This window comes from Chelmon rostratus, chromosome 15, assembly GCF_017976325.1.
Source record: "Chelmon rostratus isolate fCheRos1 chromosome 15, fCheRos1.pri, whole genome shotgun sequence".
Lineage (NCBI taxonomy): Eukaryota > Metazoa > Chordata > Actinopteri > Chaetodontiformes > Chaetodontidae > Chelmon > Chelmon rostratus.
Genome location: NC_055672.1, coordinates 21,691,006 through 21,713,455, shown reverse-complemented (window position 1 = coordinate 21,713,455; position 22,450 = coordinate 21,691,006). Strand labels below are relative to the sequence as shown.

The 22,450-nt window shown below is 44.0% G+C and overlaps 3 protein-coding genes across 3 annotated transcripts; 1 reads left to right on the top strand and 2 right to left on the bottom strand.

Annotated features, from left to right (window-relative positions):
* Positions 1–1,152: 1,152 nt before the first annotated feature.
* On the bottom strand, positions 1,153–3,283 carry LOC121618930 (insulinoma-associated protein 2). Its single transcript, XM_041954576.1, has one exon. The coding sequence runs from the start codon at positions 3,151–3,153 to the stop codon at positions 1,153–1,155; it is 2,001 nt and encodes a 666-aa protein (XP_041810510.1). The 5' UTR covers positions 3,154–3,283.
* Positions 3,284–12,364: 9,081 nt separating this feature from the next.
* On the top strand, positions 12,365–17,281 carry nfkbiab (nuclear factor of kappa light polypeptide gene enhancer in B-cells inhibitor, alpha b). The gene is made up of 6 exons (XM_041953341.1): positions 12,365–12,680; positions 14,104–14,209; positions 14,432–14,642; positions 15,320–15,408; positions 15,601–15,861; positions 15,957–17,281. Exons 1-6 carry the CDS (start codon positions 12,427–12,429, stop codon positions 15,990–15,992), a joined length of 957 nt encoding a protein of 318 aa, XP_041809275.1. The 5' UTR covers positions 12,365–12,426; the 3' UTR covers positions 15,993–17,281.
* A 1,129-nt stretch (positions 17,282–18,410) lies between these two features.
* Positions 18,411–22,226, bottom strand: psma6a (proteasome 20S subunit alpha 6a). Its single transcript, XM_041953415.1, has 7 exons — positions 22,053–22,226; positions 21,321–21,415; positions 21,072–21,153; positions 20,388–20,543; positions 20,070–20,248; positions 19,073–19,167; positions 18,411–18,658 (listed from the first exon to the last, which is right to left on the bottom strand). The coding sequence occupies exons 1-7, from the start codon at positions 22,126–22,128 to the stop codon at positions 18,601–18,603; spliced, it is 741 nt and encodes a 246-aa protein (XP_041809349.1). The 5' UTR covers positions 22,129–22,226; the 3' UTR covers positions 18,411–18,600.
* Between the last annotated feature and the right edge of the window lie 224 nt (positions 22,227–22,450).

The window sequence follows — 22,450 nt, the reverse complement described above, 5'->3', positions numbered from 1 at the left end:
ATATTTCAACAGTAATTTACAATTCGTAAAGACAAAAGACATTTTTACTAGCAGTACTAACATTAAATGTTCCATTTCGGTATGAAAATATTTTATAGCAGAAGTTTACTGGCACATTTACTATAAAAGGCATATTATGGTTTATTATGATTATTTTCTCATCTTTTTTTATTGTTCACTGTACATGAAATATTTTTTGAAATAGAGTTAGGACATTGATTCTGACTCCAGGTCTTGGGGTAAGGAAGGTCACTTTCTAAATGTAATTACAGGTCACTACATATTACACCAGAATGTAATGTAACACACTAGACTCCTCCTGAGCTTCAGTGTAATCTGATTACTTTGCCACAGAAGTATGTTGACCGCGTGTTTCAGTGTCTGTCACATGGAGAGGGAGCCGAGTCATTTATAGCTTATATGTAAAATTATTCCCTCTTCCTTTAGTTAAGTCTAATCAATATGGCCTTTAAGTCTGTCCGTTCTCTCAGGTGTTCACTAACTATAACAGGTGAGTTACTGTATCTTAATGTCAAATCATTTACAGAGCGCTGGGTGTAACATGACGAGATGCCATCCTCTGTGCTAATACAGATAAAGACAGATATTCTCTATATGAGAATGAAAATACAGAAACAATGTCTGGCCTCTGGCTTTATTACTGGTTTCAGTACCTTGGACAGGGCTTGTGGTTTATTTCTACACGTTTCAGTGGGTCGAGTGTTCAGTTTCAACACCATGGACAGCTCCAGTTTAACTGACAGCGTTATATTTAAATGCCTGGTTTCAGCTGCACAGCAAAGGTTTGTTTGTATTTGCTTTTGGTTTATCAGTTTATCAGTCCCACGGCCATAGATACTGTTTGCATCTTTCTTACGTAGAGTCCGCGTGAAACAGATTCAAAGTCAGGACGCTTACTGACATTTAGACAAAAGGCACAGTGACCGTAATCCTCGTCCCGTAGCACCCATTGATAAGATATTTACCTTTTGACCACAGCTGAAACAAACAGGCCTCAGTCCGAATTTACAATATAAGCCTAGCTGAAATAAATATATACTTCAGTGTGAATGAAAACAACTAATAGTCACAGTTAATAAATTGATCCTTTTTCAAAACTAATCAGTTGAGTGTCTGTATCTCGCGCGCGTTTTACGGCCGCACGGTCATCTGCAGCAGCATCACCTGCCGGTTCTCGGTGGGATGAGACTTGTTGATGTGTCTCGCGAGGCCCGGGGAGCTGAAGAATGTGGACGGACAGTGCTTGCACGTGAACATCTGCTGCGGCTCGCAGTCCCTGGCGCCGCTCTCTTCGCCTTGCGCGTGGAATACGTCTGGTCTAAGTCCTCCTCCCAGAGCTCCCGCCAACAAGTCGTCCCTCATCGCGTGCCACAGACGGTGCTTGTCCCTGATTTCAACCGACGGGAAGCGCGCGCCGCACAGGTGACACAGGAACACCTGGCTCTGTCCGCCACCGGTCTCGCGCACCTGGCCGTATGATGATGGGGGCGGAGACGCTCGCGCTGCCATCTCGTGCGCAGCCAGGTGTTTCTTCAGGTAAGCCTGTCGGCGGAATTTCTTCCCACAGTACCGACACTCGTACACTTCCTCCTCCGGTAACGACTGGACAAACGGTAACGGAGGATGCGGGAGTGACGGCGGCGGCTGCTGGGGCAGGTCCGCGCGCTCGTCTGGGTTGCCGTTTAGTAGAAGGAGGCTCGAGGGTGGGCTGTCTGCCGCTCTCACCTGCTGCTGGAGGTCCAGACAGCTTTCAGCCGGGTTCCGGTAATGAAGCGAGGAATCATAGTGAGGAGGCGCGAGGCTGTCGCTGTCGGGGCTGTCGCGAGACCGGCCGTGGTGAAGCAGCAGCAGGGAGGGCTCGCGCCTGACGCAGGAGCTGTCCAGTGCTCCGTGGTGCTGATTCGTGTTAATGCGCAGCAGCTCGTTCTCTTTGCCCTCCATCTCTACCGGCTGCCTCTCGTGCTGAATGAGCCCTCGTGCTTCCTTTAATGGCTGGCTCTTGTTTGACGGAGTATCTCCTCCTTGGTTGTTTACGGGACGAGGTTTGTGCCAGCGACGGTGGGAGGCTAAGTTGGCGGGACAGCTGAAGACTTTGTCGCACTCGGGGCACCGGTACTCCACGCGCACTATGCGGGAGCACTTATGCTGCGCGAGGGAGAAAGGGTCAGGGTACTCCTCTTTACAAAGCTGGCAGATGAACTCTCCCAGCGGCTGATTCCCCGCGGGAGCAGACGACTTCTCCCGCTGTCTTCTCAGCTCGGGACACTCCTTCTTGATCCGCAGACCCAAAACCGGTGAGGTCGTGACCTCATCCTCAAAGTTAAGTTTCCGGTTCACTTTGGGTTTCTTTGCCGGGTTCCCCGCGGACTGCTTGTTGTGCCTGTTGCCGCTCAAGCGCTGGTCCGCTTCAAGGAACGAGCGTTTTCTCGCTGCCTGGTGCTGCTCCTGGTTCATCAGCGTCAGTGGCGGGAACAAGTGCACATGACCCATATTCGGGTCATATTTGTCATTGGGCCCGTAGGACGGCGCGTGGCGGCTGCTGCTCGCGAGGAGCCTCTCGAAAGAAGTCGATACCGAGGTCGGCGTGGAGCTCACCAGGAACGGCAGCTCCGGTAACTCCGACACTGGTGATGATGTCAGGCACCTGCCGGGGTACAACGGCTGTTTCTCCCCCTCCTCGTGCTGCTCTAACAGTCTCGTGCCGACCGGTTTAACGGGGCTGCAGGACTCTGTTAATGTCAAATCTCGGGGAGGTGGAGGAGGAGGTGGGAAGGAGTAGGAGAAATCACCATCGGGAGTTAAAACGTCCACCTCGCTCACCTGCTCCTCGGTCTCTGGTAACTGCGCACGCCGGTCCGCCTCCGCCTCCAGCGCGGACTCCACGTGCGGGCTCCACGCCTCTCTGACACCGGCGGAGTCCTCGCGGAACGCCGGGAACAGTCCATCCGGCCGTTCAAACGGGGAAACATTCAACGCGTCGCTCTCCTGCGCTGCCTTCAGCTTGGTCATCTGAGAGTTATCGCCGCTGTTGCTGTCACAGTCATATGTTCCAGGTTTGCTGTTGCTGTTATTTCGTGACCGATATGAAGCTGAACAGCGCCGGTTTCTCTTCACCAAGAATCCTCGAGGCATGGCGATGATGAAAAGTGATGCTCGGCGCGTGGCACCACCAGGCGGAAAGAACAACAACTCTTGTCTCGAGCCCACTTTCAAGTAGAGCTTTGAAGTGGCTGAGAGAGCGAGAGAGAGAGAGAGAGAGAGAGAGAGAGAGAGAGAGAGGCGCGCGCAGGTGTGAGCACGTGAGAGACAAAAGTGTATGTGGTGCGCGTGTTTGTTTTTGTCGACCAGCCTTTCCTGAGCACGCGCCTGAGCACATACATTGCACACTTGAACAATGAGTTTCTCCCATTCTCAGGACCCCTAAGACTATAGGCCTGCTAGTTATTAGTGGTCATTTACATTTTTAAACTAAATATCTGACTTAAGAGTGGACGTGCATACATTTTAGGGACAAAATAGAACAACGACTAATGACTGAAATCGTTATTTCACTCTGATGACTTCTTAAAGGGGATTTGGTCCAGGTTAAGTCCCAGAATGAATTCAAAACTATATCTTTCTATTTTTTATTATAAGAACAACTAGGACACGATGGTCCAATGAGACTTATCAACCCATGCATTGTAATGTATGCTCCTTAATGTTTAAAAGAAAAGAAGAAAAAGGCTATTGGAGTTAAATACCTTAAAATAAACAGATGGTGCCTCCTGGGACAGTCTCCAATGTATGAACTATAAACAATGTTTTAGTTTAGTTTATGCTTTAAGGCACCTTTGTCATTCTATGACATTGTTTTTACTGTTGTTGGTCTTCGATTCCTCTAATGTGGCTCATAATGTGGTGAACAAGCCTTTCTGTTATATTAAAAGATTAAATTATAATTGTTGTTATTATTATTCACGATAATTCTACTCAATGAATGGCTCTCCTCGGTAGAATTAGGCTTTTTATAAGGCATTTAGCCAGTTTGCTTGCTGTGGTGTCAAACAGTACACTGATCTTGTTCCCAGGTTGAGGAGCTCCTGCTCTGATCGTTTCCTCTTATTTCCAGAAGCTAATGTACCTTCATCTGTCACATGCAAACATGGAAATGTATTTTTGAGAAGAATACCCGATCAGATTCGTGTGTTAGAGTCAGTGTAATTAGAAACAGCACCCGTGGGGACTCAAATACAGATCGTATCTTTTTAAGAGTACTAATGGACCGTTTCTGCCCTGCTGAAGTGTCTGATTATCTGTGTCTTTGTTGTTGGTGGGAATACCTCGGGCATAGCTTTCCCTCTGTGTGTGTGTGTGTGTGTGTGTGTGTGTGTGTGTGTGTGTGTGTGTGTGCTGGGACTATTCACACCCGTCCCGTCCTCCCACTAGAAGCTGCTCTGGCTGATAAGAGATCGGAGGGAGATTCATCCATCCATCCGTCCTCTCCCCCCGGGTTAGGACGGCCCCTCCGCGCGGGCCAGGCGGTCTATAGCTCGGCCAGTGGGCTCAGGCCAGCCGGCGTCGCTCCCTGGAAATCAATCAAGGCGGATGAGCGTGAGAACGAGCTTGAGGGTCGAGCTGCTGGCTTGACGAGTGCCGCCTGGGGAATAGAAATGAGAATAGAAATGAGATGGGTGTTGGGGGGTCCAGCACTAAGAACACATAAAGCACCAAGCTTCCTGGATCTTCGGCTGTGTTTCACTGTTATCGTCTGCTGCTAATGTCTCCCATAGAGAGGAAACCTGAACCAAGGTTCAGCATTTCTTGACCTAACTGATTGACGCAGTGGTGATTCGGGCCTCTGGTTTTGTAGCATGACTAAAATAGAAATACTCATGGTGAATCAACATAACAAGAAACTGATTCAAAATTATTTATGATGATTTTTCTGTCTCATAATGTTCACATTCTTCCTCAGAATGTTGATCTAAAAAGTAAAAATGTTTAAAGAAATTTATTTCACATTACTTAATTTCTCATCGTGTTGAATTCTATCTTTGCCTGGCTGATGTGTACTTCCACATTATCATGGTATCATACCACAGTAAGTCAGGGGAACTTCCTCCATGTATCTCTAATATACAATGAAAAGAAAATATTCCATTGCAGTAGTCTAGCTACACTATCTTCTATCTATCTGCATTAAATAAGCAGATTTGTTCACTGTGCACTTCACTGATGAAAATCCAGTTTTTGCACTAGGTGAATAGTAAATGCCTTTAAATGCAATAGATCAGCTGTCTTTGCATGACCACATCCAGCATGACCCCTGTAGACTATCACCAGTAAGAATATGTTATAGTTATACAACAACATTCAAAACAATTAAAAATTAAAATCATTGTTTAAATATGGTTATTGGTAATAGTGCATTAAAAGTGAACTGGGACACAAAGCTCAAACGTTAAAATAATGAAACTCCGTATTCAAATAAATATAAGGATAAGACAGAGAAGGCACCTTTCAGTAGTTTAAACACAATGTTCTCAGTCAATGTCCTGCAAAACTATGGATCCACAGACAGCCTGAGGACGCTGTGGGCTGGAGGACATGAAGTGTGTTTGTGTGTGTGCGTGTGTGTGTGCGTGCGTGTGTCTTTAGTTTGCATCGCATCAGTGGGCAGTGAGGTGGATAATCCTCCAGACTGCTGAAAATGACTCTATTGATCTCTGCTTCTCAGTCACAAGCCTTTAAGTACTGCAGTATTATACAGCTGAGCTGTCTGTCTGTCTGTGTTTACATGGAGTTTAGACCTTAACAAGGGCTATAGGACGGGAACTGTGCTTGTACCTAACTGTGTGTGTGTGTGCAGAGCCAAATGTCTGATAGAAAAAATCAAACATTTCACTGCCAATTAGTGGTGTGGTAGTTTAGATTTAGGACTTGATTAAATTAACAATAGAAAGAGATTTTTTTAAGTGTCAAGAATATTATCTTTGTATGCAGCCATGAGGTCGTTACAATTACAGTGACACCTTTTTTTTTTTTTACCACATGGCCTACAACTAAAAAAAAAATCACCAAAACAGATTAAAAGAGGTCAGCATTGGTTTAAATCTCTCTTTTGCACACACACATAGTCAGGCTGTAACGTGCCTGAGCTCTTTTGGTTGCTGCGGGGATTATTATAAGAATAAAACACAGATTAAGCAATGTTATACTGCTTGCTTAATTAAATGAATTTATTCATTAATAGATTTTCTTTAGAAGAGAAGTTAACATTCATAATGCAAATACATACCAAACACTGACAGAGGACACACAAAATACAGAATGCGAAATTCAGTCGGTCTAGAGTTTTACAAAATATATAGCACCATATGCATTTCATTCAGCAAAGTCTTTTTTGTGCAGAGAAAACCCTCCTCTTTGTCTACATGCATACATCTACATGTAAGTACTGTTGCTGTAATCAAGTTAAACATTGTTAAAAAGTCTCCAAATGAACCACAGGCAAAGAACTGGAAGTTTTCATTGGCTTTGCTCATCCAATCAGCTCTCAAGTGATGAGAAAATAAGAAAGAAAGAAATCCTGACCCAATCACCGTCAATTCATTGGTCCCGGGCTCCATGCTCAAGCTTCATTAACATCGAGGTAAAATGCCCCAATATATAAGCCTTCAGTGTGTGCGCTGTTCTGGATCATTATCATGTCTCAACAAAGTGGTCATCTGGCGCCACCTACTGGTGCATATCAAATCCAGCTGACACTTGAAGTCCTGAACGTGCTTCGGATGAAATCATAACAGCTAATGAGGCTGCATGTCCGCTGCTCCGTCTCCATGACAACTGAGCAAATTCAATCCAATATGAAGAGCTGATAATATGGTTGAAATCTCTGCAAAAAAAAAAAGGTGGTTGTTAAACTGGGTTTAAATTCCAATAGACAACCTCCCTGCTGAAGTGTCCTTGAGCAAGACAACTGATCCCTGGATTAATCTTTACCAGCTTCAGAGAGCTCCCCTGTGACTGACTCTGGCCTCCCCGTGATCGGTCTCTGCAAAGACCAGTAGAGGGTCACATTACTATTATTAAATGGCGCTGATGATCTGAATTTGAACCGCTTGACTGACTGACAGCAGTCCTCTAACGCCCCCTGCTGACAGAGACCTTGTCTGCACAGAAACCAAACCTCCTCCATTGACTTCATTCTTCCTCTCTGACCCACCCTGGGGCTGTTCTGTCATTCTCCCTGACTTTGTTATGCTGAGTCTGGGCGGCCTGTTTTTGGTGTCTGTGCACCCAGCGAGAAGCTCACTGTCATTCAGATGAGATCAGTTTCTCGTGTTAGCGCAGCGGGATCCTTGTTCAGACTTGATCTCTAGGAAACAAACATTTGATTCTGGCTGTCTGTTGCCCAGTATAGCAGGAAACTGGAGCTTTCCATCTGCATGGCAGCTTTTTTTCAACAAAGTGCTGTAACATAGAAGGAATGAAAAACCAGCAGCTTCAACAAAGGGAAGTCTGCACTGCTGACTACATCACCCCCGCAGAGCATTAAAGCAGACTCAGCAAAATCAGGAACATCAACAAAAGAGTTAAGAACTCTACTGCAAAGTAATGACAGCTAAGCCCAGCAGTATGTTCAGGTTTGCTGTTTGTATTCTCTCAACAAGTTAATAAACATTTTTTTAAATATACCGGTTGCAAATATGAAGCTGCAACAGTTTGCATTCAACATTTCTGCAAGTAGTTCAAATTATCAATGAAATATTAGAATTGTTGATCAAAAATTTGTTAATTTAATTCTTGTTTTTTAAATCTATTTCTATTTTGTATACATGTATTTAAGATATATATAAGTTTTTTTTTCCTTAGGCATAGTCAGCAATACTACAATGTAAAAATACTTTTAACACCCTGCATTCAAAATCTCACACAAGTGAAGTATCAAAACTATGAATGCCTTTCTCAAGGTCAAGTTATTCTGTATCATTATGTACTATAATATGTCTTATTATCAGTATTTACACGCTTACGGTGGTGGAGTTGGAGATGATTGAACTGCTTTATATGAGTTTAATCTGTACGTCACATTTTCTAAATTGATCATATGTTTTGTATGTAAAACTTGAATCCGCAAAGTAACGAGTACCTACCACTCTCACAAGTGAAAAGTACAATATTTCCATCTGAAGTGGAAGTATAAAGTAGCATAAAATGGCAATTCTCAAATAAAACCTTTAAAAGTACGGTGCTTGAGTAAATGTGTGTGGCTACATTCCATCACGGATTACAACAATCATTCATCTCAAAAAATGTTTCAAGTCTGTTAATGTGACCTGAAACAGGGGGCTGGCAACACTCTTCGTAGTAAAGAGTCATTTTGAATCCCTTCTGTTTAAAATATGGACTGGACTCAAATGACTGCAAACATTTACACCACATGACTGTAAAATCCTCCAGTAAATACAGTCATTCTGCTGACTGGTACAGGAAGCAGGAAACAGAGAAAAAGGGAAGCCGGTAAAGCAGCCGGTTAAAACAGTGAAACTCCACAGAGTTCACGGGGGGCTTTTATGTCTCCGTCATTGCTTTTGGTCTTAACACAGTCACACGTTCAGAATGTGATTTGATGAGTCATTCTTCACTTTGACCCTTTACCTTCATGCATTTTACTGCGTGTGGCTGATTGAGTGATTCATGATGAGTCAGTGTGTGTTGTACATGTCTGCTCATGTCTAGAATGCCCAGTGATTCCCGACGACACATGCAAACGTGCACAGATACTGTACCTGCATTTATGTGACAATGACTATTCATCTAGAGCATATTCAGTAGAAATACTGCAGCTCGCACAGCGAAGCTTTACACATCGTCACACTCCAAAATAAATCAAAGACATTCATTTTTAAATGCTGGAAAATGATTTCTCTAATTTCTCTCCAATATTCATTAGACATTTAAACAGATTTATTCTTTAAATAACATTTTGTTATTATGTGATTATGTGGGTTAACTTCTTTACTGGTAAATACTGTGTCTCACTTGAGGATTGTATAGGTCAGGGCTGCCCAAAGTGGGCCAGGTTTGATATTGTCCACTAGATGTTTCGAGCAAAAAAAAAAAAAAAAAGAGATTAAAAGGTAATTCTGAAAAATGATAACATGAATCGCTGAGATCCTTTTACCATTTTACATTTTAACAACACAACAGAATAGGTGCTTTGCTCCTGGACCATGGCCCAACCTTAAGTTTTGGTTTTGGCCCTCATAAGGAAAAAGTTTGGATACTCCTGATAAGGATTTTTTTGTTTTTTAACTATTTCAGCCTCTGCTACACTCACACATGCTGCACAATAGTGAGCAGGATAAACCGACATGCTTGTAGCTGGCTCTGGTTTAAAGAAACCAGCTAAGTGACACTGCCCTTGCAAAACTGGATACCAGAAACCGGCAGTGCTAGCCCATAATGCTAATTATGGTTATTAGTTATTTTGCCACTTATGCTACTCTTTCATGTTTCTTTCTTGCATGATCGCTGTGTTTTCATTCTTTCTACTGTTCCTGAGAGAGGCTTAGAATGCCAAGAAAAATATCTGGCTTTCATTCAGCTCACTTCCTTTTATGTACTTTGTTCCAGTAAAAGATAAAGTAAATGAATGAAAAATCCAATACAGACAGCATTAAAAACCAGATTGTCATACAGGACGCAAGTACTATCATACACAATAAAACAGACGAAAAGCAACCACATGAGATTACACGTAGTGTCACATACAATAAAATCATCTTAATCCATTCTAATCCAATTTTACAGTCAGTTAAAGGTCTTTTCTCTCTGGGAAATACAGTTTTGCTAGTTCATCCTTCTTCTCCAAAACTACAGTGTCAGAACTCATTAAGATCATCAGAGACTCAGTTTCTGTTCCCATTGCTTTCCAGTTAGACCACACACCAGCTGTTAATAGGTAATCTGGGCAAGTGTTGATGACTGGCCACATGTTGAAAAGACCAGAAAAGCCAGTTGGGAGACACCCCAGAAAAACACTGATTACACAAAAAATCTAGGACAACTATTTCTTGCGCAAGTGTACTTCCTTCCCTCCACGACTGAGGCTGCTAGTAAAAGGTTTAGATAGCTGAATTCTGTTTCTGTACTGTTCCAAGCATCAGTTCTTGCAGACTTTCATGTCAGTTACTGTAATGATGCCGAGTTGCGCTGGCTTCATCTGACTGGTTTCCGGTCAAAATGATTCAATTCTACTCACTCCAATCATATCGGCATCATTTACACATATCTGTATTACCAAAGAAGAAGACGCAGAGTGTTTCCATCCAATGTCCAACACTGTCGATGTGCTTGAGCGCTTCAGTGTCACACTTCAGATTGGTTTGATTCCTCTGCCAGACCTTCATCCAGTACTGGCTGTTTGCATCGTCCACTATCCAGAAAAGTGGACGCACCATACAGAGCGAGTCTAAAAATCTGATTGGCCGATTATAACTATTCATTCACAAATGGAAAGCTGAATGTTCCCTCAGTCTGGATACATGAAGCTTTGTGCAAATGTGTGTAACTGCTTTGTCCCCCCCCTTGGTCTCTAAATCCTCCAGCTTGCTGTGTGCATTCCTGTCCTCCATTCATCTGCCTTATTCTGGTTCAAACAGAGGTCTTGTTTTCACTGTGAATTCAAAGCTGACTGTGACAAGCGGGCTGGATTCATACTATGCATTTAGGATGAACTGTGAGTGGCAATGTGGTTTGTATGGTTGGCTGCCCTCTCTCCAACCTTTCCCTTCTTGCTTCAGACACAGAAGCAGAATGTCAAACTAGAGCTTTTGCTGCACGGTGAATTATTCTTAATTCAACATTGTGCAACACGGTAAATGCACGGTATTCTACACACAAGCTGTTTCCTCGTGAAACACTCTGCAGTTGCATGTGTGTGTGCATTTTCCTGACCATGTCGCTCAACAGTGGCTGAAGTGACAGTAAAAAAAAAACAAAAAAAAAAAAGAAAGAAAAAGTGCTGAGAGCGAAGCCTGAGCTTCCCAGTGTAGCTGGCCACGCAGACCGAACAATGGGAGGTAAAACATGCCTGGAGTTTCCCTCAGGCCCCCAGAACATCACGTTCAGCTCGGTGTTTGTTTTTAAAGGGATAGGTCACAGCCTCGTGAAGTCTCGTGTCCTTATGCAGAACTTGGAGTCCTGCCATTTTATCTGCAAAGGAATTGAATGAGTGATTTAATACTGGGCGGCTGGAGGCAATCAGTGGGAAGTTCAATCATCTTCTGAGTACAAAAGTCAGCAGTGGTATCATTCACTTTGTTCAGAAATAATTGGAAGGATGTTAAGCACAGTTGGTAAATGCTTGCAACCTTTGACCTCCATGCTTGCAAGACACAGATACTGTTTCTTACACAAGCTCAAGTGGTCTATGTGTGCAGTGGAATTACAGCTTCCCAGGACAGACACAGAGATAAGGTACATATTATACATATTAGGTACAAGAACAAACATAAACTGGACCACGGGGCCAGGATCTGAGGATGTCAGGGAAACTCCACAGCAGGCCTGTCGGTTTGCTCTCGTGCTCATCGTATCATTTGCACGGCAGGATAAACAAACTGAAATCCCGCTGCGATCACACATGAGGTTTTGGGGGAAACTCCTGTGCCTGCTGCAGACAGCCTCCCCTCCTGACGCAGAGGGGCTGCTGAGCAACATCACCTGTTGTCAAGTGATTCAGCGGGGGCACGCTAACGAAGGTGTAGTTCTAGGACTTTCCGTGCATCCATCCCTCACTCGTGTCAAAACTGAAGCTCTGTGATGTCACAACATGTGTGCCACCGGAGAGAGGAATGGGAAATGGAGAGGATTGTGCTTCAAGTTCTGATTTCCAAAACTCCAGTGTTTGCCCTTCTTTTAGAAAATAACACTTGATTTGAAGCACTGATGTGGACGGAAGGCTGATTTCCTTCTTTTACTTGACTTAGAAGAGTCAAAGTTGGATTAAGAGCATGGTTTGCATAATATGTACAAACGTTTTCAAGGCAACAACTGATTTCAGGTTTGAGGAAATGCATATATCTTGTGGAAATGTGCCTTAAAAAAACTCCAAATACTTCTAGAAAGACTGATATTTCTGCAGATGTGTTTGTTTTCAGTGCAGCAAACCTAGCCTGCGCAATGACTTGGCCCTCTTGGTGACAAAGTGAGAAGTGTATTTCTGTGCCTCAATAGAAATCCCCTCCTGGAGCCAGCGATCTGTACGCCGTGTTATTCTAAGTGACAGTTTTCTGGAAATCCCCCACCTATTTGTTAGCTCCGCCCCGCTGCAGCCACACAGAGGGCATTTACAGACTGCTGCAGCGCTCCGCCAGCAGTCGACCAAGCGCACCTCGCCTCGAACAACAAACCGCCATGGACCTCCATCGGACCAGTGTGTTAAACCAAATGGATTACAACCGGGAGCCCAAGGAGGGGAAGCCGGCCCAGTCGACGGAGGAGCGGCTGGACAGCGGCTTGGACTCGCTGAAGGAGGAGGAGTACCAGGCTGTGGCGGCCGAGATCCGTCGGCTCCAGGTGGAATGTGAGCCGCCGCAGCACAAACAGGCTCCCGCTGGAACCGGAGAGCCGCTCGAGTGGAAAACACAGATCACAGAGGACGGAGACACGTAAGTCAGCCCGGGAATAACCCCGCACGGTCCTTTTTGTATCTACGGGTCTCCGTGGGCACGGTTAAAGCTCGGCTCGTAGTGTCGCCTGAGCAGGCCCAGCTCGGGTCTTGGAGGTAATTTGATCTCTTTCCTGTGGGGAATGTCTTCCTCTAGCTTGTCATGACAATTCACAGGCCCGGGCCTAACTTAGTCCGGGCTGGGGCTTAACTTTTTAAACTCCGGGGCTTATAAAAGCAGGCTGCCGCGGTGTTGAAAACACAGGCCGGGTGTTCGGTCGTGATAATGGGTCCAGCTGCGGTCAGGCGCGGCGGTGTTGGACGTAAACAAAAGACCATTATCAGGAGGGGATCTACTATGGCCGTGGGTCAGACTGGGAAAGTCCCCGGCGCGCCGCCAAGGAATCCGACGGACGCGCGCTCCCGTGAAGCGAGAAGAAAAAAAAAAAGGAAAAACGAGAAAACGGACCTTAAATGACACAAATGTGAGGCTGTCGAGGCTGAGAGGGCGAAACTCTGCGCTGCAGTGCGTGTCTGCGGCTTGCTGCTGTCGTAAAACCAGGGGGAATAACATCAAGAGCGACTCTAAATGTTGTTTTTGTTACATCGCAATTCATCCGCCGGGAAATCTAGTCCGGGCTCAGCACAGGGCTGTGAGCTGTTCTCAAAGCACGCGCATGAATGATGGGCCGAACAGCCTGACTCCAGGTCAGAACTGAACCATCTCGTGCAAAGCAGTGAAGCATGAAACCATGATACACTGATTTAAGCAAAGGACTTAAAGGCTCAAGTAGTTCTTTGATTTGTCTGCATCAGTCTACAGCATTCACATCCTTCCGCATCACATCACTTACAGCTGGGCCACACTCACAAAACTATGAAATAGCTTTTTAAAGTAGTAAAAGATCTTTGATTCTCTTGAACGGTTGGAGGCCCAAGATGTGGGAACTGTTGCTCTTTGGGGACAGTTGTGCTTCTTTTTCTTGTGCTGTTTTTTTTTTTTTTGATGGAAATCAGTTTATGTATGATTTTGTGTTGTCTTCCTTCAGAGGGCAGCGTATTAGCTGATCAGCATTTTCAGGCCTGGTTTCTGAAGAAAGAACTTTAAACTTGTAACCTGCACCTGACTGAGCACACAGTATGCTCTGCTTTTCTGGCCTGTCGAGTAGTTATTCTGCATTTTAAACCGTAGCTGTGTCATTGGATCATTAGGTATTTTTTCACTGCTCAAAGGCAACACTGTTTGACGTGGGTGGGGGAAAACAAAATCAGAGGTTTTTGCGTTTGCTGTTATGTACTTGCTTACAAAGTGTTATGTGACTGTGTGTCACTGGTTTCCTTCTGTGAATTACTCCTTCTGCCTTGTGGATTTGGTGGTGTTCTGTATTGTAACAGGTTTCCACCTCCCCTCTCTGTGTCTATAGGCTGCTCCACCTGGCCATCATCCACGAGGCCAAGGACTACATCAGAACAATGATCGACCTGTCCAGGAACACGGACTTCCTCAACACACAAAATGACCAGAGACAGGTATGTGAGAGCCACCTCTCAAGAGGATTTAAACAAGAATATATTGATTTGTCTTCAGTCTCTTCTTCCCTTCCACCTTGCTCTGTTCACTTACTCTGTCCAGACTCTCCGTTCGCCAGGCTGTAGCAACATTAAGTCACAATGTCTCATCACATTAAGAATAGTGAAAATGCCTTGTAACTCAAAGCTCACCTGTCTTCTCTTAACTTCCTCCCATCCCAGACTCCTCTTCACTTAGCAGTAATAACAAACCAGGCGGACGTGTGTCAGCGCCTCCTGGTATCCGGCTGCGACCCCACGCTGGTGGACGACAGCGGGGACACGCCTCTTCACATCGCCTGTCGCCACGGTAACCTGCTGTGCTTCAGCGTCATCACACAGAACTGTCAGCCGGAGCATCTGCACACAGTGATGGCTGCCTGCAACTATCAGGGTGAGATTGTTGGACATGGACAAAAATGTTTGAATTTAGCGGTGGTAGGCTAAATTTCAATGTTTGAACATTATTAGAATATTATATTCTGTGGCAGTGGTGGTAATTTCCATCCTGTGGTGGCCCACCCGTGGTGCATGGAAGCAGATGAGACACTGCCCAGACTGCTGCTGGTCTTAACTGCTATTTAAAAAAAGGAGTGGTGGGCATGAAAAGAGTAATTTCTGCTGCCCATTATCCCTGAACACTATGGTTAGGAGGAAGGAAACATTTAAGCATGTAAGGGGAATGCCATAGCAGTTCAAGTCATCACATCCGTAGAAATCCCGTCTATTACATGGCACATGATGTTAGATGCTACGGCTTCAAATAGAAATGTAGAGGGCTTCAGTTTTAGAATTTAAACCTCAAGTATGGAATTGTTGGCTGGTTTGGGGATTTCTTTGGAGAACCAAAGTTTACAAATAAAATAAACCTGAACTTATTTTGTCAAAGTCAAAATGGCATATGTAAGTCTTTCCTTTCATAATTTGCATTAATAAGGCAGGTTAATGAAAATCCACATATAGCTAATTTACTCACCTTTTGAACCTGAACTTGCCCCAGAAAACTGCAGGTATAAATGACTGATCTGGTGTCAGTTGTAATGTTTTTCCTCTGCTGTTTTTTTTTTGCAGGTCAGAACTGTCTCCACCTGGCCTCAGTTCAGGGTTTCCTCTCACTGGTGGAGAACATGGTGGATCTAGGAGCTGATGTTGATGCAAAGGTAGGCAACGCACCCACCATGTGAGAATATACACATGAAATACCTAAGAGTACTGAATTACCAACAGTGTCATACACAAAACACATGTGCATCTCCAAGTGAAATATTCTGATGTGGTGATAAACTGTCAGACACCCAGCCCTCTTGTTTTGTCTTTACACTAATAAAACATGTTCTGTCCCCGTCCTGTAGGAACAGCGTAACGGCCGCGGTGCACTGCACCTGGCCGTGGATCAGCAGAATCTCTCGCTGGTCAAGCTGCTGCTGAAGAAAGGAGCAGACCCCAACCTCCTGACCTCCGGAGGCCACACCCCCTACCACCTCACCTACGGGCGCGACAACGACGGCATCAGGCAAGAACTGTACATGCTGACCAAACCCGACCTGAGGGAGCTGCCTGACAGCGAATCAGACGACAGCGAGGAAGAGGAGAACGAGGAGTCTGACGAGGAGGTGTGTGTATTGAAAGTGCCGTGCTTCTGCTCAAACATTAAAAGTTGCCCTCCAGCCAGTGTGTAACCATCTTTCTGTGCTCCGCGTGTGTCTAGGTGGGCTATGACGACATCCAGTGGAATGGACATTAGCAGGAAATGACAGAGAGAGGAAGTTACAGAGGCTGCGGTGATGACTGTTAGGGACAAGAGAAATGGCTCGGCATGTCTACTGCTTCCTGCAATAACGTCACGGGCCCGATAGCACAGGAGACACGGCGCGGGCGTGACCGCTGACAAACCAGATGGACAGGCAGCTGCAGAGGAGGATCGAACGGAGGCTTCAACCAACGAGTCCGCTCCAGGCTGCAGGAGAGCAAACGCACGCTGAGATGTGAACACATGACACATTATGATGGGATTGCTGTATGATAAGAGGATTGCTTGTATTTTGTGGACACTCGATTCATTTGTCGCAAAAAACATCCTTCCACACAGATGAACCTGCAACAGCTCTGTTGTACGATATTGTAAATGCTGTGTATACAAAGATGTATTTTTTATGGAAGCTGTGAATGTGTACAGTTAAGCAGGTTGTATATGTCAGACAGCAAACAGTCCAGCACACTCCAGTTAAATTAAAAACACTCATATTTAACAGTAAGAAGCTGTGTGAATGTATTTGTGGAGACTGGGAGGGGCGGCATGAAGTGGAAACAGGTGGCATGTGATTGGAAAATTGCAGTTGGTCCTGGATGGCAGTTTGGACAGGAATGCTTTCACGCGTGTACATACGACATGGTAATATAGGTATTATCACTATAAAGTTTATACATAACCCAACATTATATCGACAGTGCCTGACAGAATTACAGAGCTGCAGTTATACAGGAAATCAGCTTAACCATGTGTGTTTCTCCTGCCGTCAGTGTTTGTGCTTGTAGAAATGGCTCCATCAAAGCATGACAGCTGAGTTTCGGTTGTCAGCGGACGCCCTTTATTTTCATATAATGCATGTCACGCAGGGAAGTGGCGCTAAGCCGACAACTCGTTTCCAGGCAGAGGGAAATTTTGTGTGTGTGTGCGTGTGGAACGAGGCTGATTGCACAGTCCTCTAAATCAGGAAGTTTTTAGGAGGGTGGAGCTGAGAGGGAAGGGACAGGAAATTCCCAGGAACAGAACACTCAGCTGTTCGTGACATTCCTGCTTCTCGTTCCTCCAAAGAAGGGAATCTCCGCTGAATAACAGGATGCCTCAGTCAAGTCTGGGGCCAGGGGTATGAAGGGAGTATTACTCAAAAGTCAAATAAATATCAAACGTCAATGTTTAATACACTTATGTAATTCTGTAATTTTTTTCCTGTGGGTTGGCTCTCCAACTTCAAGTTACAATGCACACATGGCACTTGGGATATAGCTGTAGATACAATGTACAATAAAATACTGTACATTTTAAATAATTGCAAGACGTTTGGAACTAGTGTCTAATTTCCTGTGTAGACACCACACATTATTTTTCCCAATGAAACAGATATCCACACTTGGCCTGAAAATGTTAAATACTGTTCATTGTTGACTATTTACAGTATAAGCATATTTAAAAGTTTTACATGCGCAATCTTTCAAACAACAGTGGCACATCAAAAGTCAGTTTTACATCCGAGTGCAGCTACTGTAGTGATATTTCTCCCTGTCATTCATATCCCAGCACAATTTTCCGATTTTATAAAAAGCTTAGCAACATTTTTTGGCACAACTATGAACGGAATGAGGTCAGAGTAATGTGAGGCTAGAGCACCACATGGTTAAATATACAAAGAAAAGACAGAACTTCAGCGTTCGATAAAAACACGTTTAATAGAAGTGCAGTAATGAACGGCGACGGCAGCAGAGGGGAGGAGGATCAAAACACATGGGAGAGAATGAAATAATTAGAGACTTCCCATTGACGTTGACCTGAGCAGAGCACAGCAGGGGTGTTTCAACGATGACTGTCGCAATGGGAGAATTCCCACAGCTGTTCCCTGGGTTATCACAAAGTACATCACAGCATAAACATCATCCTGGAACTAAAGACAGTAGAGTAAATCAGAGAGATACACGCTGTGGCAGCCCTGAGTGAAGACTGGAAGCACTGTTGACGTACAGTGACTCAAGAAGCTGCGGGACCTCCGAGTCCACAGAAGGTGAGAAGTATTGTGCTGTAGTTGTAGTGTTACCACACCCTCGTCCTCCAATCTGCTCATGTCACACTCATCAACTGAAGTCATTTAGGCTGAGCGCAAATCCAGAGAGGGCACTGTGGCCAACGGCTCAGCGGCCAAGGAGCATATCAAACTCGTGTGTTACATGTTAGACAGATTTGAATGTCCAGCATCTTTCCAGGCTCGATGCCATTTGGCAGCTGCCTGCAGTGAGGATGTCTCAGTGTGGCTTGAAAGAAAATGCAGGAGGGCTCAAAATGTGTGATATTGTGTCCAGTCAGATCCTGGATATGACCAGAGAGGATGGAGGAGTGCAGATGGGTAATGTATTCTACCCGTCTGGTACTATACAAAGAACCACATTGTTCTTTATTGTTCAGCTTTTTGTTTGTCTCGCGAGCTTGAGTGGCACCACCTCTCCTGAACAAAATGATACCAGCTCCTCCTTTACCTTTCTTCTGGAAACTATCTTTGTGTGGAGGAGGTGGGGTTTTCTGGTGTTGACGTTCATTCTTTTCAGAGTTGTGACAACGGCAGCGAAATGGCTGCCAGCTCTCCTCACTCTCTCTCAGACAGAGCCACCAGGTGAGTGTCGATCTCAGACTCTGACAGGATCCTGGAACGCAAACACACGAGAATTTTTGTTGTGCTGGATTTTGAAGGTCTTACACGCAAACGGACGTGTTGAGAACACATTCAACCACCTAAGCCCTTACTTTGATCTTCTCTCAGGTGTAGGGAATTTCCATGACAAAACTTGTCTGTTTTGATCCATTCTTAAAAATAATCTGCAAAACTTGAAAAGCAGGAGCAACAGTATCTGTTCAGAGTTGTCTGTTTCGTTGAACGGCTTTTCTCTTTTTGCTTTTTGTAACATTTATCCAGGAAGTTTGGCTAAATGTGCCTTTTTTCCAGCAATGCCCTGCTTGATTTATATTCTGCTAAACCCATTTGCAGCAGCAGCCGGGCAGTATCATATTCCTAATTCATGGCTATCAAGATACTTCCTTTGTCTCAGGAAAATACTCACTTGAATTTAGATTCCTGTGTAGTGACAACTCCCACCTCCAGCTCCGAGGGCTTGAAGTCAATGGACAGAACAGTTGACAGACAGGAGATAGCCGTCTGTTTTGAGGAGAGAGAAAGAGTTGATGAGAAGCATGACAGGAAGGGGAGGAGAAGAAAGTAAACTGAATGTCACATCTGTGAAGTAGATGCATTTGGAAACAGAAAGGCACCCACAGTGTCAAATAATCTCTAAAAATCTGCATTCGACATTTGTCAGTGAATAAAATGTCCAAGCTTTCCAAAACAGACTAAATATGTATTTTGGTGTGCATGTAGATATGTGTGTGTATGTAAAAGGCAGATTATACATTAAATTTAGATCTGGGTGACATATTATATTTGTTTGCTTTGACATTTTATTATTTTCTAAATTAGATTACATTAAAATGTGGAAAATATTACATTTTCAAACCAAAATTACAGATCAGTTTTTATTATATTCATATCAGGATTCTTACTATCCCTGTTTTGAATGATTAAATCCATAACTTTATGTACATTAATGGACAATACGTAAAGTGATCCCTTAAACAGCTCCAACAGTTTGGTGTCTACTCCAGTGTAGTGTACCACAAAGTGAGATTAATGGGTCAGCAGGGTATACTGAACCTAAAGCCAGAGTTTTCAATGTCATGACCGTGGCTCTCTTTCAACCTGGCTTGATCGTCATGGTAATTTTAATATGTTCAGAGTTTTGGATTTAAATTTAAATATTCAACACTCCCAATTCTAATCAGCATCGGTTGTTTTAGGAGAAAACTGTAATGTGGCATTATAAATCTGAACATACCAGAGTTATATAAATGCTTGGTAACACTCTAACACTAATTCTTTGTGTGTGTGTGTATACAGTATAGATAGACAGACAGATGTGTGTGTGTGTGTGTGTATACAGTATAGATAGACAGACAGATGTGTGTGTGTGTGTGTGTGTGTGTATGTGTGTGTGTGTGTCCCACCTCTATAGTCTGCTCATAGGTCCAATCCAGCTTCTTCTTGACTTTCTTCTCTAGGAAGCTGGTGGCCTCGGTCTGTTTGACTCCAGCTGCTGTGGCCTTAAAGCCACAGTAGTAGCCCGCTGGATCACACTTATACAGCTGCGGACCCAACTCTTCATCCAGTCCGACCACTATCATACCTGAAGGAAGGACACAAGACAGACAGGAATGATGACAGGACAGTAGAAACAAAGCGAAGCAGGCAATGTGATCTATTTAAACATATTCTATGCTCTAAACAGCACACTTTAGAAACAAACACACAAGCACATGACTCACAGCAGCCTAGCGGCCTCATCTCAGCGTTCTGCGTGTAGACTTGGGAGATGTCTGCCATGCGTTTGCACAACATGTCCACAGGGATCTCATAGCCGTACTTATACATCCAGTTAGCCGCTTCATATCGTGCCCTCTGCACCTGAGACCTGCTATCAGCTGGAGGAAGGAGGCAGAAAAAGCATTTCACAAATGAATTTAAGAATGAACAAATACAGGAATGAACACAACACAAACAAGTTGTTTCAATGTGTATACAGTGACAAAATATACTTCTTTTTGTGACTGGATCCTTGGAATGACAGTACTAGAGGTGGATAAATTAATTTCTTTCAGCACTGTTGACAAGCCAGTCCATGACCCAAATATATCACTTTAAATTACGGCTAGAAACAGGTAGACTCTGGGCTGCTAGCTTTGGCACTGTGAGCTCTCTCTGGAGCTCACGCTGCTGTAGTTTTCTTTTGCAACAATGCATTTGCAACTCATAACTGATCACGTCTTACCACTTTTCAAAGAAAAGGGTAGGTGTTGTTTCTGACTCGTATTATGTAATGCTCTGTAATGTATTTGAGTAAAATTGCACACCCAGCTTTGTCCAGCTCCAAACTAACAGCAAAAAATGATTACTGGCATCCATTAAACGCCTAAAAGTTTGCGGATTAACCATCACGAGACATTGCTTACCAGTCATGCCGGTCATAACACAGCCAATGTTCTCTGTAATTCTGAACAGATGTGTGACTGTCAAGGCATCCAAGAGCTTGTCCTGAGAAAAATGCATGACACAGAGAAAAGTAGAGAAATGTACGCCACACACATGCTCCACCAGTAACGCAACAACCATGATGGCAGCTGCAGAATCTGACCACATGCTTCATGAATACACAGAAACACACACTTCTGTATGTTTATAATGTGGTTGTGTATACTCACTGGGACTTTCTTTTGTGTGACGATCACAACACAGTCCTTCCCTCTGACCGCCACGGAGGTCAGTCCTCCCTGGTTGATGGCTTTGAAGGCGTACTCTTAAGACAGATACAAGGAAAAGTAAACATGAGGTCCAAGTGTGCACTTTTAGGCACCAAACTACTCAGTTCTTTTGCATGTAATTGTACATACTAATGGCATGATTCCTAACGTGAGTATGACAGAATGTATCTCTTTAGAACATATGGATAGTGGTAGTTTAGTTTCACAGGTCTGTTACATATCAGGCCAACATTTCATATAGCTCAGTTATAACAACTCGTTTAAGAAAATGACTGATGAAACTTGTGAGAATAGGGGTAAAAAGTGTGTTACTTGGTCGCTAAATTATCAAGAAATTATTAATTAAAAATAAAGCCGAATAAATATATTCAGCTAGTTAGCTTACATTTATGGTAGCACTCCTCCATAGCTTTATTAAGCTAGCTAAGATAGCTGAAGCAAATGCAACAACGAACCTGGTTGGTTAATTATTACTTCACAACTTCTATTCACTAATAGTTAACCATATATTAATAGCATTTTTACCCTACCACGATGTACTGAAATCAAAATCTTCTTAAATGTCAATGAAGTATGATTGTGCTAGATAGAAGCTGCTAGCAAAAGTTAGCACGTTAGCCAGTAGTGATGACAGAGCAGGTTGACTTTTGTCCCATTTCTTTCACGACTTACCGACTTGGTAGAGTCTTCCCTCCGGAGAGAAGATGGTGATATGGCGGTCAAACCCTGCACTTGACCCCCGAGACATGACGACTGGAAATAACTGAGGTTAACACTGGTATGGACTGAAGTTGAAAGTAAACTGAGAGGGAACACAGGCAAAACAAGCCAAACTGCCACTCCGGATATCACATGACCGATTAAAGTCTTCCACTTCCGGGTCAACTTGGCAGCTTTGTAGTTTATAGATGTCGCCACTGACTACAACCGTGCTACTCCTTTGCATTGCTGCAATGTGGTGTAGCTGACGTTTATGATTACTATTATTATTACTATTACTATATATCTAATCGAATTTAATTTTTCTAATGTATAAAGCAAAATTAAAGAGTGCAGGTCACTTCGTTATT

Coding starts and splice junctions, on each gene's coding strand:
- nfkbiab (XM_041953341.1), top strand. CDS start 12,427: ATGGACCTCCATCGGACCAGTGTGTTAAACCAAATGGATTACAACCGG. Junction 14,210..14,431: donor CACAAAATGACCAGAGACAG/GTATGTGAGAGC, acceptor CTCCCATCCCAG/ACTCCTCTTCACTTAGCAGT. Junction 15,409..15,600: donor GAGCTGATGTTGATGCAAAG/GTAGGCAACGCA, acceptor CCCGTCCTGTAG/GAACAGCGTAACGGCCGCGG.
- psma6a (XM_041953415.1), bottom strand. CDS start 22,128: ATGTCTCGGGGGTCAAGTGCAGGGTTTGACCGCCATATCACCATCTTC. Junction 20,249..20,387: donor GATGAGGCCGCTAGGCTGCT/GTGAGTCATGTG, acceptor TCCTTCCTTCAG/GTATGATAGTGGTCGGACTG. Junction 19,168..20,069: donor CCTATGAGCAGACTATAGAG/GTGGGACACACA, acceptor TCCTCAAAACAG/ACGGCTATCTCCTGTCTGTC.
- LOC121618930 (XM_041954576.1), bottom strand. CDS start 3,153: ATGCCTCGAGGATTCTTGGTGAAGAGAAACCGGCGCTGTTCAGCTTCA.